General features: G+C 34.9%; 1 protein-coding gene and 1 long non-coding RNA gene across 4 annotated transcripts; one reads left to right on the forward strand and one right to left on the reverse strand.

Annotated features, from left to right (window-relative positions):
- Nucleotides 1-5,892: 5,892 nt before the first annotated feature.
- On the reverse strand, nt 5,893-9,549 carry LOC141612017 (uncharacterized). Of its 3 annotated transcripts, none has more exons than XR_012528943.1 (4): nt 9,508-9,549; nt 8,499-8,551; nt 8,291-8,350; nt 5,893-6,109 (listed from the first exon to the last, which is right to left on the reverse strand). It is a non-coding gene; the product is annotated as an uncharacterized LOC141612017 (long non-coding RNA). The 3 variants fall into 3 exon arrangements; XR_012528940.1 differs by lacking the exon at nt 9,508-9,549 and adding an exon at nt 8,937-9,081; XR_012528942.1 differs by lacking the exon at nt 9,508-9,549 and adding an exon at nt 8,692-8,930.
- Nucleotides 9,550-11,258: 1,709 nt separating this feature from the next.
- On the forward strand, nt 11,259-14,805 carry LOC141587721 (uncharacterized). Its single transcript, XM_074409195.1, has 5 exons — nt 11,259-11,300; nt 11,813-11,898; nt 12,028-12,292; nt 12,407-13,604; nt 13,703-14,805. Exons 1-5 carry the CDS (start codon nt 11,259-11,261, stop codon nt 14,803-14,805), a joined length of 2,694 nt encoding a protein of 897 aa, XP_074265296.1.
- Nucleotides 14,806-16,293: the final 1,488 nt, after the last annotated feature.

A 16,293-nucleotide genomic window follows, 5' to 3' on the forward strand; every position in this document is an offset into this window, starting at 1 on the left:
TCTTTTGATTTTCGATATATAAATTTTTCTTTGTTGCATCCCATGATGCTTCCTCGACGGTATTTTTGGGTTTTTCATACCCAGTTTGGACTAAGTCCCATAGTCCCTGTGATATAAATATTGATTTCATTTGGATACTCCAAAGGTCGTATTTCTCGCCTTTGAATGTTGGTACCCAATTTACTTGTAATGTGTTTGACATGGTTATGAATGTGTGATTTTATTTGGGACTAGTTTTGATTTGTGAATATTTTTTTCTTTTTATTTGGAGTACTTGTGTCGTCGGAGTTTTCCAGTGGCTCTGATACCACTGTTAGTTTTTTATGTGTTGATTATTTGTTAAATGTTAAATGTGAGCAAGGTATTTAGAGTGGGAGAGATGGTTATATAAAATGCTTTATTATTGATCTTGTTTGATGATGTATGTGTATGTTTCTTACATGATACAAATTAGGAAGACATGAGCCTATTTATAGGCCTTTGCATGTCGGTGCATTTCACCACCTATTTCTTCTTTTAACCTCTAGATAATTCTAGGATTATGAAGCATAGATACAAAGATATTAATCTATATAGCTATGCCTAGATTTTTCTAGATTAACCCATATTATTTAACACTACTCTTATGCCTAATAGCCTTAAGGGTATTAACAATAGAGATTTATCAAGAGATTTGTAGGATGATATGTCCATTATTTTAGAGGTTTGTCAACAAACCTTCTATTGTTGGTGATGAGTATTGAGGTTCATGGATGAGAGGAGTTACAAATTAGTAACCAGGTTTATTTGTTGTTGGTAGGAGGTTTGTAGGTAAATGAGTTTTTATATTAGCTTATGTGGCATGAGAACAAACCTCTTAGAGGTTCATCTATTGCTAATGCCCTAATAGTGTTTATTGGTTGGCTTCGCTAAATGATGGTATGAAACTGTTGAAGTATGAGACTTTTAGTAGGTTCTAGAAGTTTCCGGAATATTTTAGATTTATCTGGAATGTTCTAAAATAATGTAGGAGCTACTTGAATAGTCTAGAATACTCTAGAAGGAACATGAATGGTCTACATATGTGTAGAGAAGTCTAGAACATTTTAGAGATATCTTGTATGTATAGAGAACTCTAGAGACTTGCTAAGTCTAGGTCACTCTAGAATATCCTAATCTAGATAATTCTAGTAAGATAGGAGGAGGAGGAGGAGTACTACTATAAATAGAAGTTCTCCCCTCCCATTTCAATGTACCCAAAATATCAATTTCACAAACAAATAATACACAAACTAATTCCTTCAAACTAATCTTCAACTAATTAACTAAACAAACAACAATTAATCTCCACTTTACTTCCTATACCCCCGTACACCCAACAAAAACATTTTTTCCCATACACTTACTACAACAATTATAACGAACGATATCAAACGTCATACAAATGCTTGAATCGATCCATCATAATGACATATTTATTAGATGTATTTCGTTGAATTAAATGTTGGATATATTATCTTTAATAATTACATTACATGTTTACGGAATACACTTTCCTTGAATAAAATCGAAAATGGCTAGATGAGCTTAAGACATGAACTCAGAAAAGAAAAACCGAATAAATAATAAAGAGAAGCCCAACCAACAAACCACCAACAATCAAGATCCATTTATAATCAGTAGATAGAATTGAGGATGCACCATCAAGACTGCCATTAGGGTCAGATGGACATGCTTCCAAATTTCCGATCGTCCTATCTTGAATCTTTCCCAATTCTCCTTTATCTACTAATCTTAATATTCCATTTGATACGTCTTCTACTATTTCCGATCCTTTGCCAAATGCCTGCGTGTAAGAAATAATTTAGCTTAATTTGTCTACAATTATAAGGTATATAACACTTTGTACTAATTAACATAGGTAGACCGTGGGACGATGTTTATTTAGATTCTCAGAATCAGAGTCCAACGACAGATAGAGCTAGCCAACAGCCCGGCCCGGCCAAGGCCTGACCCACCCCAGCCTGCCACCCCACACGGCCTGCCCGGCCCGCCCCCTGACCAGCCCGGCCCGCTCCTTCTCATTGGCCTGGCTCGGGTTCTATTTTCCCAGCCCGGCCCGCCCATCTATTTCAGATATGAATCTATCTGATTCAGAAAGGAAAAACTTGCATCAGTATCTCAATTTCAATTCAAACACCAGCCCGCCCCCCTCTAGCCCGCCTCGGGCCCAGGCCCGGGTCAAACATGTCCCAGCCCGGCCCGGTCTGGCCAAGCCCACCCCTCCCCTTGGTCTGGCCCGGGTCTGACCAGAAGAGGCCGGCCCGACGCTAGCCCAACCCGAGTACAAGTCTAACGACAGAATTAACTCATATGCTAATAAAATGCAATGGCGAGTATATTATAATTTATAACGGTGGCAATATGGTAGCCTAGTTTAAACAAATGTTGGCTTGGATGATTTTACCCTCGTTATAAATAACAACGGTTGTAAACAACAATTTGAGCGCAAATTCGCAAAATAAGGTTGATTGAGGAGAAAGAGAGACATACAAAGCCAAATCCGGTAGCATGAAGATTAATAGTAGGAACCATAGTAAAGTTATCACAATGTTTAGCTAGTAGAAGCTTGAGTTGAGGAGCATCAGCAACAAGGGCATCAACACCGCCATTTGAAGTCCCTTTGGATAACATCTCCACCATTTCTTCTTCGGATTTAAGGCTTATTAATTTCGAGGCCGTAAATCCCTTATAAATCAATAAGTCGTAGATAAAGGATTTTTCTCTATAACCAACATTTGATCCTTTCCTTATTAGTTGGTTTAGGTTTTTAGTAGTGCCACTACGACTTTGGGATAACGTATTTGACGATGTTTGGCTTATTACATAACATGAAACTAAGGTAAACAATATCAAGAAGAATATTGTTATCAATAATCTTGTTTGTATTTGTGATCTCAATGCTTTATCTCCTGCACCATAACAAAAGATTATTGTTCATTAAATTATGCATTTCTTACACTCTTATTGTTAAATAGGATTCCCTCTAATTTTCTGCTTTCTTCCTATTTGATTATATGGTATTCAATGTGTTACTTTGACCATGTTTTTGATGCATTTGTATGTTAATTTCAAGGAAGACATAATGTCACTCCAAAATTACTAATGCCACTCATGTTTGTGTGACGATGAATATATAGTAACATGCCTTTAGATTTAGCTTGTATTGACTATTGATGTAACATTAACAAAAAGTGTAGTGTCATTATCATTTCCCTAATTTTATCGTTTAAAGTATTTGTTTGTGAAAGACTTTCAAACGGTGATGTAAATATATTAGCAACATATAACAATTCATTATAGTAATTCTAAAGAACTTAAGGTCAAAACATCAAAATCTTGACCAAAGAGTCAAATGGGAAGAAAATTAAAAATTAGAGAGAGTAACTGGCTAATGTAATTTTTGACGTAATTTAATTTACCCCAGTGAAAGTATTCGTGAAAACGTCACATGTTATGTCTTTTACAGTGAAGAAATAGGAGATCGAGAATGATCAACTTGATAACCCAAAGAGTTACTCTACCTTTATTGTTAATTGATTTTATGATAAAACCTACTTAAATTTATAAAATGAACACTGAATTTTATATCTGTACTGTAGTTTTTTTTTTTTGTAAAACTTTGACCCTATATGAAAAAGTCATCTAAACTTAAAATTATTTAAGGAGATAATTAAAACTTTGTCATCATAATAGTAATGAAGGTAATTTATGATGACTTAAAATCTATCTACGATCTAAGATAGTTGAGATAGGTTCAAAACCAAAATAAAAATAAGATGAGAACATAGAGGATAAACTTACTCCACACATCGTCCTTTCGTCCGGAACATCTTGCCCATGTACTAATTACTCCAACAATAAAGACTATGAAGCCTAAGACAAATGTTGTGATCAAGAATGCATAAGTAATTGCTATCAAAGAATATCCATCATTATCTTTGGTTGTTGATTGCTGTTTTATGGGAACCAACATTGTTATTGATGTATCCATATATGGCATTGTAAAATCTACCCATCGCGTCCGAGAAAAAAGGATGGATATTTCACCCACTGCACCGTCATACTCCTGGTAAATACGGTTTATAGAAGAAACATAAATTCGTTATACGAAAAATTCACACAAATAAATAATCTTAAATTTATTACTTTATATTCACAATATAATCTCAACTTTAATAAACTTAGCTACAACATTTTTTTTATTTTGTAAAGGTAGTCACGACGGCAAATATATGTTGTTGATGGGATCCAAATTCAGGTCATAATACCACTTCTTATGACTTTACCAGCTAAATTGGCTGACATCTACACAATTTCAACTTATGTAACTGTTGAGTCAGCTAAAGTTTGTCTCAATTTATATATTTGACCTTATTTAGATAAATGAGCTAACCAGAATAATATAGTAGGGACAAACCTATCAAAAAACTCATTTTCAAAAGCATAAACATTTTTTTTAAAATTAGGCCAAACATGCTCTAAGTGATATCGCAATAAACGAAACAAAAAGGAGTACACATAACAATAATATTAGTGTAAACCAACCTTATCAAAGACGGCTTGGAGCATGTCGTCGAAAGAGCCCTTCATAGTACCATCAGGATTTTGAAATGGCACAAATTCATAAGGAATTGGAGAAGGAAGTGATTTCATGACTGCATTAAACACTTCAATAGCAAAACCACTATAATTGTTATCACCGGTCACCAAATTCCGATTAATCGCTACAAAATCACTAAATTCTCGAACCGGAATCGCAATCTTTAACTTTGTACTTGTTTCATTGGCTTGACTCCATGCTAACTTTGATATCAACCCTAATATTAAAATTAATATTTGGATTATAATTAATCTCTTCATTTTTGGACGTTTAAATTTCGTAGAGGTAGTAGAGCGAGAGAAATAATGCTCAGTTTTGTTTGATTTAATTTATTTATTTATAGACAATAAAACAAGCAACTTTTAATTCATCGTTAATTATTGGAATTTTTGGATTATAATATTAACACTACAACATAAAATAGACTTGTTCGTTTTCCAGATGCAATGTCCGTTGAACCAATTGTCTTGACTTCTAACTATATTAGAGCATTGACTTATTTTATGAATTTATTAATTTAATACTTCATTATTGTATGATATGATTTACTATCAATTATTACTAGTGTAACACCCGTGAAAATTCACGGGGTTGTTTTAAAAAATTTAGTAACTAAATTATTTGTTAAAATTGTGAGATGAATACATTACGAATTCACTATTTATCTGCTCATTATAAATAAATATTAATACGTCTATATAAATTAATACATAAATTAAGTGATCTGGTAAACGGTTTGAATCACTTAATGACGCTCTAAACTCCGAGCTATCAATCATTCATCAGTCACTTTATGTTAGATATACCATCTTAATTGTTTGTTCACCTTTTTTTATTCTTGATAAGAATTACTTAATTTAAATGTTAATAAATGAATGATATAGAGGCCACGAAGAATTAGTTAGCTTGTATCAAAGGCAAACATTATCACTGTGTGCGGAGGTATTTAACGAAATTTTCTATATGTATATATGTATTCAATCGGGTTGTATTGATGATAAAAGTGCTGAAGACACATGCTTTTTCAACTTGGTCTTCTTTTAGTTCTTATTTCTACTACCGGTGTCATCCTATGCAACCAAATCCAAGGCACTCTTAAGTCACAACTTTTAAAGCAATGACAGCTCTCACAACTTGTCTCGCCTTAGCAGCTAAAGCTTTCAGAAGCTGATTAAGACGGACATCAAATTCAAAACAATTCGATACATTTTAGATGACTTTGTGTTACTTGTAACTAAATAAGAGGAGAATAAGTAAGTAAACATTGCATTTAGAACCTTATTTCCGAAAAGAATTTACAAAAGTATTGACTCATAACAACTATGAACTTGGCCGTATTATATTAAGCGATCAGCAAGTTGAAACTTGTCTTATTTCCATTTCCGTTGCCACCAATTAGGAGGAGCTTTTAAAGTATAATTCGTATAAGATTGGAGTAATAAAATCCGTAGCTCATACTCTGAAGGCCTGTTAACCACCAAACGAAAGATCAATCCATAACATTCACACCATTAGTTTAACTCTTAAAAATTTTCAAATGCATAACAGACATTCACACAATAACAATGGAGCAACATAAAGCATGAAAAATAATCATAATTAGACATTGCGAATTTCTAGTAATTTTTAGAGAATATTGTTGATTACAGCCTTTTAAAAATCACTTTTTGAAAATTACAGCCTTATATAATTTTTTTTGAAAATTACATCCAAAATATTACTTTTCTTCTAAAATTGCACCAACTTGAGGTTTTCGGTGAATTTTTATGATGTTTTTATGATGTTTGGGGTGATTAATTGGTTTGTGTCAAGGAGAGGTAAGAAATCTGGGTAAGTAGGCTCTCAAATAATAAAGGATACATCATAAAAACATCATCAAAAATCACCAAAAACCTCAAGTTGGTGCAATTTTAGAAGAAAAGTAATATTTTGGATGTAATTTTCAAAAAAAATTATATAAGGCTGTAATTTTCAAAAAGTGATTTTTAAAAGGCTGTAATCAACAATATTCTCTAATTTTTAAGATAAACTAAACTAATAATCACAAAAGTAAATTTTAGGTTATAACAATGGGGAAAAAGGTACTCATGTTTTGAGCATTATAGCAATGAAGTGGCACCCATCAACTCATCAAGTATACCAAATCTTACGTATCCATATGAAATTTTCAAATCTTGTCTTTGAAGAGAAAAAAAGAGAATTTACTTTCACAATACAATTATTTAAGAAATCACTCAACAGTCGATAAACTTTGATATTGCGACGGTGACCAACTTTCTGTATTCCATTCCATGATTTAATAATGAATTAACCCAAAGAAAAAGACCTATACTATCAGTTTTTTTCCAGATAAGGAGCTCAACTTTAAAACTTTACAGTTAAGAAACTCTAGCCTAACACCGTTATCTTTTCCGTTAATAGATTTGTTTGATTTGTAAAATCAAAATATACGGCTCTTTTTCTGATCATCTTTCTCTCCATCGCATTCCCTCCTTTGCTATCAAGTATCTACTATCTAGCAAATTCAGTGACTTATGAAGTGAATCACACAGTGGACTCATCAATGGTAGAAGGGGTGAGTTTGAAGTTGCACAAAATCTTATTATAGACGGCAACTATCCGTCTATAACTAAAGACGGGTCAAGTAACATACCACATTACGCATAAGACAAACAACAACTTGTGTGGTGGGGCCTAAAAATGTCATCACTTTAAGGGTATTTGACCCATCTTTTGCTATAGACGGATATAGCAAGAGTTGATGAGTTGAAGTTGGCTCTTATTTAAATTAGTACATTGAAATATTGGCAGAATTTGCGTAACAACCCGATGACGGAATTCACAGAAGTTTCTGAAATTTGCTAGATTTGCCCCCTCACTATCTAGCACACTCATATTTCCCTCACTTGAAAATTTCCGGCAGCTATACATGGCCGGATGGCCCTCACCTCTAGAATTTCTTTACATTTGATGAGGTTTGGTACTGATCTTTTCAGAGGACATACAACTAATTTTTTTCCTCAATTACTCATGGTAAACTAACTTGCTGTTCATCAGTTTATTATGATCTACAAAAAAAAAAATTGTTGCTTCAAATGAATTTATGCTATTCGTCGAGCACCAGGTATGCGAATACTAAAACCGTACTACATCTATACCAAAATTTTCAGTTTCATATTTCAATCCAAAATCTGAAAATCGTCGTCTACTTACTCCGACATGTAGAAGCTAACTCACAATCATCAGTTGATACTATACTATGCTATGCTTCCTCCATAGTTCTTCAAGTAGAGTGGGAAAGAGAAAAATTAAGCCTATTATTTTACACAATTTTTGCTGCCTTGGTTTTAACGGCAATGTAACAGAAGAAGGATGGGAGTTCCTTAACTGGAAAATTTGGAAATACACTTCCTTAACAGGGAAAAATGCCAAAATTTAAGTCCTTGTCTTGTGGTTAACTCATTTAATAATTGAAGCTAATTGTCCAAACTATTGGATCTGGCATGTGTGACATTTAGCTGAAAATACTGTATTTACAAAGAAAGACCCTAAACACAATAGTACAAAAAAAAAAAAGTTGGATTCTAGTTAAAATCAATGCAGATAACTGTGTGTTAAATTAAAATCAAGAAGGCTAAGCTGGCTAACCATAGGTGAAGTGGAGTAAATATCAAGGCCGTCCCAAATCACAAATGCATCATTTTGATCCTGAAATACAATAGTGCAAATTATACTGCATGATAAAGAAATCGACATATATTGCCAATATAAGAGGTTGGATTCTCATTAGTTTAAGAATGGAACAAATAAGTTTGGTTATATAAACATAAAAAATTATCGAATTTTGATACATTACCTGTTCGGAGTCTTCGGATAATTTATTCAAGAGGAAATACCATGTGTTAAACCCTATGTGAAAAAAATAACATCAAAAATAACATCAAAAATCAATGGAGTTACTATGTGTTATTAAGAATATGTTATATTCCAAAAATAAGTTGAATAAAAGGAGGAAAAAGAAGGTTGTAAAACTCGCGAAAACCACCGACCGCAAAAAACACGCCACTACCGATCTTGTAATAATCGCCGGCGTATGGGAGTGGATTGTTGGGGATCTGACAGTTAGGGAAGATGTGATAGGCTTTTTGGTGAAGCACGCTTCTTTTTTGGTGTAAATTGAAACCCAGAGAGAAGAGTATTATAGATGGTTGTGAATTGAAATTTTGTTTTGAGAAGATTAGATTTGTGTGTTTGATAACAAAACCCTTCAATAAGCACACATTTTGTCAATTACCTGCTTATGACGGGTCACTCTCACTCGAATGTGTTAACCTTGATGGATTATACTCCATAAAATAAAAAATTTTGGGGGTGGATTGTTGGAGATCTGGAAATTGGAGAGTATTAGAGATTCTTGTGAATTGAAATTATTAGTTTTGAATAGATTTAGTGGGATTAATAATGGTGAGAAGTCAGGGAAAGGTTGAGGATGATGATTTGAACTGTGAAAGTGTTTGAAATTTATTTTGAATGAGGCTTGTTTTTTGGAAAATGGATTTACCTGGTAAGTTGTAATTTAGATAGAGATGAATTATAATGGACATTAAAGCACGCCAGCTTAGGAAATTGTATATTGATAGAAAGAGAATTGACAGTTTTTCTTTTTCTATTAAATGTTCATTGTCATTCTCAAGTAGTAGAGAATGACAAAGGAATAGGTTAAAAGTACGCCACATTTAATTGGACTTTGTTTTTTTTTTTTTTTTTTTTTTTTTTTTTTTTTTTGCTGATGTGGCCATATTGCAAAACCGTGATTGGCTCAAATAAAACTGATTTTGTGAGGTTGAATGTGAGGGCTTCATTACCTTAATTCTCAAAGGAGATTGTGCCACCTCAGCGGTTTTACAAGATTCTTTTATATATATAATGATTCTTGTGAACAAATGAGATATTTTGAGATACTCCGCATCGTATAAGCCATAGCCCATAAGGTATATACATATAGAATTGACTAACTCGAATATTTTTTTTTTTTTGTGGTGTAGACCATCCGGTCTAGTAAGGTCGAACTGGGTAGGACCATTAGGACAATAAAGCTCTCCATCATGAGTTTAAATTCTGCATGCCGCATTCCCAGGATTCGAACACGAGACCTCTAGTTAAGTTAGAACAACCTCATCCAATCTGATTCCGCAATTGTCTAATGACATGAACACACACCCTATTCGAGTAAAAAAAATGATTATAAATTAAATCGAATGAAACAATAAAGATTTGCTCATAAGAATTAACCGAAGAAATCTAATACTCCTATTTTTTAACGGAAACTCATTCAACTACGCTACGATGTTAAAAATAATTTAATATTCTTAATCTCGCTATTAATTAAACCACTTACGTGTCACGGTTTACTTAAATAAGAATTATAATAACCTATTCAGCAACTTGACAAAAGGAAGTACCACTGTGCTCGTATAGTCGTATGTGCTTAGGCCGGAAGTAGTGCGTCAACGGTCTATGTAGACCTGTACTCGGGCCGGGCTAGGGCCGGGCCGGGCTAGGGCCGGGCCGGGCTGGCCAGGGGGCGGGCCGGGCTCTCCTGGTCAAACCCGGGCCAAGCCAGGGGGAAGGGATGGGCTTGGCCGGGCCTGGCCGGGCTGGGATATGCTTGACCCGGGCCAGGACCAGAGGCGGGCTAAGGCCGGGCCGGGCTGGCGGGCCTTACCATTTTATCTTTTATTTTTTTTTATTTTTGCTAAAATGGCGGGCCAAGGCGGGCTGGAAATTTCGAGACCGGGCAGGCCGGGGTTAACGGCGGGCTAAGGCGGGCGGTTGAGCAATTGCATAAAATAACGGGTTAGGGCGGGCCGGGTCCGGGCCGGGCCGGGTCAGCCCGTGCTGATGGCCAGCTCTAGGTCTATGCATAGTTACGTACTCCGTACACTTTCTGGTCATCACTTGTTCTCACAATACAAATTACCAGTATTAAAACGATAATGATATGGCGTTACCGGGTGATGCTGAGATTGAATGTCACCCTCTTACATGCATTTTTTTATTGAAGGGGTCCCTACTTATTGTATGTGAGAGGGTGACGTCGAAATTAGGTGTCACCCGGTAACACCAACTCATTTTCCTTAAACTAATCTTCCCACCCTGGAAAAAGAAAAATTAATCAGATTCCTTGTTTATTTTTAAAAATAAAAATAAAAATAAATAACAGACAAGCAATTACTATATCACGTTCAATATTATATATCCCGAAAAATGTAAAAATTAGAATGATATACGCGGCCTTATAATTTTAAACGTCACATTTGTTAATGTATACTGCAATATGTTATATTGGATGTACTTGATTTTTTTTTTCTTAATTTTAAGCCTTTGGTTTTGCTTCTAAAGAAAAGTTGGCCGGAAACTAAAGAAGGGTTAAATGGAAAAGGAAGTAATTAAAGGGAAATTTGATGGAACATGGGGTTAATAATTCAACTACTCCTATATTTTATGTTTGAATTAATTTAAGCTATGTTTGTTAAAAATAGCGGATATTTAAAAAAATAGCAAATTTTTTAGAATTAAAAACTCGAAAGTAATAAGATAACTAATTATCTTCAAAATGTTTGGTAAATTAGCTGAAAATATAGCGGCTAATTGGTTGGTATGAGATATAGAGTTAGTTAGGTTGTTATGAGTTAGTTACAACCAAAGTTAGTTAGAGAAGTTGTTACATATTTCTATATATATACACATCCGGCCTGTAACAAACTAAATTACAAGTTCATAATATACATTTTACATTTCTATATCTCCATTACAATCTCCTCGCTCTTCTCTCTCAATTCTCTCTAATCTTCATCCATATCATTGAAGATTCACATGGTATCAATCGCCATGGTTTTCGATTCTGATTAAATCTTCAAGCTTCCGCGCAGTCATCATCTTCATTATTCTATCTTTCTTTTTTTTCTTCTTCTTCAAACGTTCAATCTTTTACTCATTTTTTGTTCTTTCTCAATCTTCATCAACAACAACATGCCTGAAAATCAAGAAAATCCTCAGAATTCCTTCTACTCTCCCTTAGATGACCCTCTCTTCTTATCGCCTAATGATCAACCAAATCTTCAGCTGACTGCCTATATCTTTGATGGTTCTAACTTCCATTAATGGCAGCGAGATGTTGTTCAGGCTCTGGTTTCCAAGAATAAGGTGGGATTCATTACCGGAGAATGCAGTATTCCTGAGAAGACAGACAAGAAGTTCAATTAGTGGATTCGTTGCGACTTATTGGTTCTGAGATGGATTCTAAATTCTGTTTCTCCCACTTTGAGGGAAACTTTGCAATATTATAATTCCTCTAAGTCTTTGTGGTATGAGATTGTTGAAAGATTTGGTCAGTTGAACATCCTTGAGCTTTATGATTTGAAGAAAACTCTCAGTAACTTGGTTCAGGAGAATCTTTCTCTCATGGAGTACTATAGCAAGATCAGGTCAATCTGGGAAGGTATAGATAATATGGATCCTATGCCCAGTTGCACTTGTGGAGCAATAATGTCTAACTGTTCCTGCAATCTGCTTAAGAGGCTTCTTGATCGAGAGACGCAAGCCAAACTGATTCAGTTGCTGATGGGTCTCAATTCTGGTTATGAGCAAGTGCAGACTACCCTACTTTGTATGAAGCCACTTCCTCCTATAAACTGGGCACTAGGGATATTGTAGAAAATTGAAAAGCAAAAGATCATTAATGATCATGCCTCTTAACATCAGGTGAAAAGTGTTGCTTACAGTTCTAAGAGAAGAATGCCAGATAATCCTGTTGATTCTACTCCTGCTAAGAAGCCTAAAGATGCAGATTTTTGCATTCACTGCAACAAAGGAGGGCATGACATCTCAGACTGTCACAAATTGAAGACTTGTACTTTCTGCAAGATTAAGGTTCATATTCAAGAACGTTGTTACAAATACAAAGCTTTCTTAGCCAGGCAAAATAAGGGTAAAGGGAAGACTCTATCCACAAGTCCAGCTAACAATGCTTATGCTTCTTTTACTGAGCAGAATGATGAGTATGTTGATGTGACTCCCATTGATGATTTTGCTGCTTTGGTACCTGCTGTGAGGCATTCCTCAGATCAGGGTCCTTCTGATATGGTTCAGAATATCATTGATACTGTGATGTCCAAGGTGCTCAAGGTGATTTCTGATCAGTCTCATACTGATATCACCCCTCTGCAGTCTTATGTTCATTTTGCAGGTATGACCAATACTACTAAATATTTTAATTCTATTTCAAACATATTTGATTGGATAGTTGATACAGGGGCTACAGACCACATGACATCCAATCTTGCCTTGTTAAGTAATGTTAGAGTCTTAGCTAAGCCTGTCTATGTTTCATTACCTGATGGGACTGTTAAAGTAGTCCATAAATCAGGAACATCCAAGTTAAATGATAAAATCACCTTGGTTAATGTTTTGTTAGTGCCTGATTTTAATCAGAATTTGTTATCAGTTGGTAAATTAATAACAACCACTGGTTTGACTGCCATATTTCTGCAAAATGAATGTCTTTTTCAGGTCCCTACAAATAAGCAAGTGGTGGCTAAGGCTAAGAGATATAGTGATCTTTACAAGCTTACAATGACTGAGAATAAAGTTTCTTTAGATTTTTCCTTTGCAAACTGTAATTCTTTGGTTAAACAGTCCACTGAGGTGCATTCCAGTGTTAAGGAATTAGCTAATAAGGATATACTTTTGTTTCATCAAAGATTAGGGCATTCTTCTGTAGATAAGCTACAACATGTACATTTGCCTATTATGAATAAAATAAAGAACTTCTTTTGTGAATCGTGTGTCTTGGCAAAGCATCATATTCAGGTTTTTCCTAGAAGTAGATCATATGCCACTAATTGTTTTAATCTTGTGCACATGGATGTATGGGGACTATATAAAGTTCCTACAATGTCAGGTGCTAGATCTTTTTTTACTGTCCTTGATGATCATTCCAGAAATACTTGGTTATTTTTAGTTCATAATAAGACAAAGATATACCTGGTTTGATCAAAGGGTTTGTTAAGTTTGTTTCTACTCAGTTTAATTCAACTATCAAAGTCATAAGGTCTGATAATGGCACTGAATTTTTCCAAGATCAGTGTAAGGATTTCTTCAAAAATGAAGGGATTGTTCATCAGAGAAGTATTGTAGGTAGGCCACAGCATAATGGTAGGGTGGAGAGAAAACATAGACACTTATTGGATATAGCTAGGGCATTAAGATTGCATTCCAATTTGCCTCTTAAATTTTGGGGGGATTGTCTTCTCACTGCCACCTATTTGATAAACAAAATGCCAAGTTCTGTGTTACAATGGCAAACACCATATGAAGTCTTATTTACAGAGAAACCCAGCTATAGTGACCTAAGAGTTTTTGGTTGTTTATACTATGGTACAATGCCTCCTACTGTCAAAGATAAGTTCAGTAAGAGAGCTAGAAAGTCAGTGTTCATTGTTTATCCTTTTAATCAAAAGGGATACAAATTATATGATCTTGAGGATCACATAGTTTATACTTGCAGGGATGTTGTTTTTAAGGAGACTCTTTTTCCTTATTATAGACTTGATTCTTCTATAGATCATCATACCCCTATGTTACCTGTTGTCACATACATGGTTGAGTTTACAGACTGGTTTTTGCCTGCTGACCATGAATCTGTTCCAAGTACATATTCAATAACAAGTTCTAATGCTGCTAATAATGACCTTAGTACTGATCAGGCAGTCAATGAAATTATACCAGAAGCAGATAATACAACTACAGATCCTAATACTGATCTGTTAATACAAGCAGATTCCAATCACAATGTTGTCAGGAAATCTGATAGACCTAAAAGACCCAGTGTCTTACTCAATAATTTTGTTTTGTCTAAAGCCAAGTCAAAATCATTGGCTTTACATACTCAGGTTATTAATGACCTGGTTAATTATGATAAGGAGTATCTCTATTCTTTATGTAATGTAGTAGAGACACTTGAACCAAGTTCATACACTCAGGCAAAGTCTTATGACAAGTGGGTTGAAGCTATGTCTCAGAAACTGCAAGCTCTTGAGCAAAATAATACTTGGGAACTGACTACCTTGCCTCCAGATAAGAATGCCATAAGCTGCAAATGAGTTTACAAAGTTAAACACAGGTCAGATGGGTCCATTGCGAGGTATAAGGCACGTTTAGTTGCTAAGGGTTTTACCCAAGTTCAGGACATAGACTATAAACACACATTTTCTCCTGTTGCAAAGTTTGCAACAGTAAGAATATTACTTGCACTTGCAGCTAAGAAAAATTGGCCCATGCACCAACTTGAAATTAATAATGCTTTTTTACATGGGTATTTCGATGAAGAGGTGTATATGAAACCTCCACCAGGTTATTCTAAAGCTTCCAAAGGACATGTTTGTAGGCTAAGGAGATCTTTGTATGGCTTAAAGCAAGCTAGCAGACAATGGAACTTAGAATTGACCAAATTTTTACTTAGTGTTGGTTTTGTTCAATCAAAACATGATTACTCATTATTTACTAAGTTTGATTCTCTTACTTCCAAGTTTTTGGTTGCTTTGGTTTATGTTGATGACGTTTTACTAACTGGTGATGCTTTAGAAGATATACATCAGTTGAAAGCACAGTTACATGCCAAGTTTACCATTAAGGACTTGGGTCCTATAAGGTATTTCTTGGGTTTGGAAGTTTCTAGGAATGAGAAAGGCATTCTTCTGAACCAAAGGAAGTATATCCTTGACATATTAAAGGACATAGAGTTTGAAGATGCCAAATTAGTTCCTTTCCCAATGCAGAAAGGTCTTAAGCTCTCAACTGATCACGGAGATTTGCTGACAGAACCAGAGCAGTATAGACGTCTGGTTGGGAGGTTATTATATCATAATATGACTAGGCCTGATATCTCTTTTAGTGTCCAACATTTGAGCCAATTTTTGAGCCAACCTAGGGCACCTCATCTACAGGCTGCTTATCATCTCCTAAGGTACTTAAGAGGGACTATTAACACAGGTCTGTTCTACTCAGCTACTAGTTCTTCTCAGCTACAAGCTTATTCAGATGCAGATTGGGCTACTTGTGCCTTTAGCTGCAGATCCTTAAGTGGGTACTCTATTTTTTTGGGGAGTTCCTTAGTTTCTTGGAAGACAAAGAAACAAAAGGACAATGAGTACAAGCTCCACAGAAGCAAAATACAGAAGCATGTCATACACAACAGCAGAAATGGTCTGGGCAGCAGAAATATTCACTACTACAGATACAGGCTATAACAACGGTCAAAAACCGTTGTTATATAAAAAAGCGGACGTTGTTAAAGCGTCCTTTGTTAAAGGTTATAACAACGATTGGTTTATCTAAGAAACCCGTTGTGAAAACAATTAACAACGGTTAAAAACCGTTGTCGTTACGAGACATTCGTTGTGGAAAGTGTGACTAATTTTTGGTGGGAAAGTTATAACAACGGTTACAATAGAAAAAACCGTTGTTATAACTAAAGACAACGGGTTTTTTTTTTGTAATAACCGTTGTTGTTGATTTTAAAATAAAAATAAAAATAAATTATATATTACTAGATACATGCATTATTACTGCCCCTTTATGCTTCCGATGCA

This window comes from Silene latifolia, chromosome 1 (genome assembly GCF_048544455.1).
Source record: "Silene latifolia isolate original U9 population chromosome 1, ASM4854445v1, whole genome shotgun sequence".
In the NCBI taxonomy this organism is placed as follows: Eukaryota; Viridiplantae; Streptophyta; class Magnoliopsida; order Caryophyllales; family Caryophyllaceae; genus Silene; species Silene latifolia.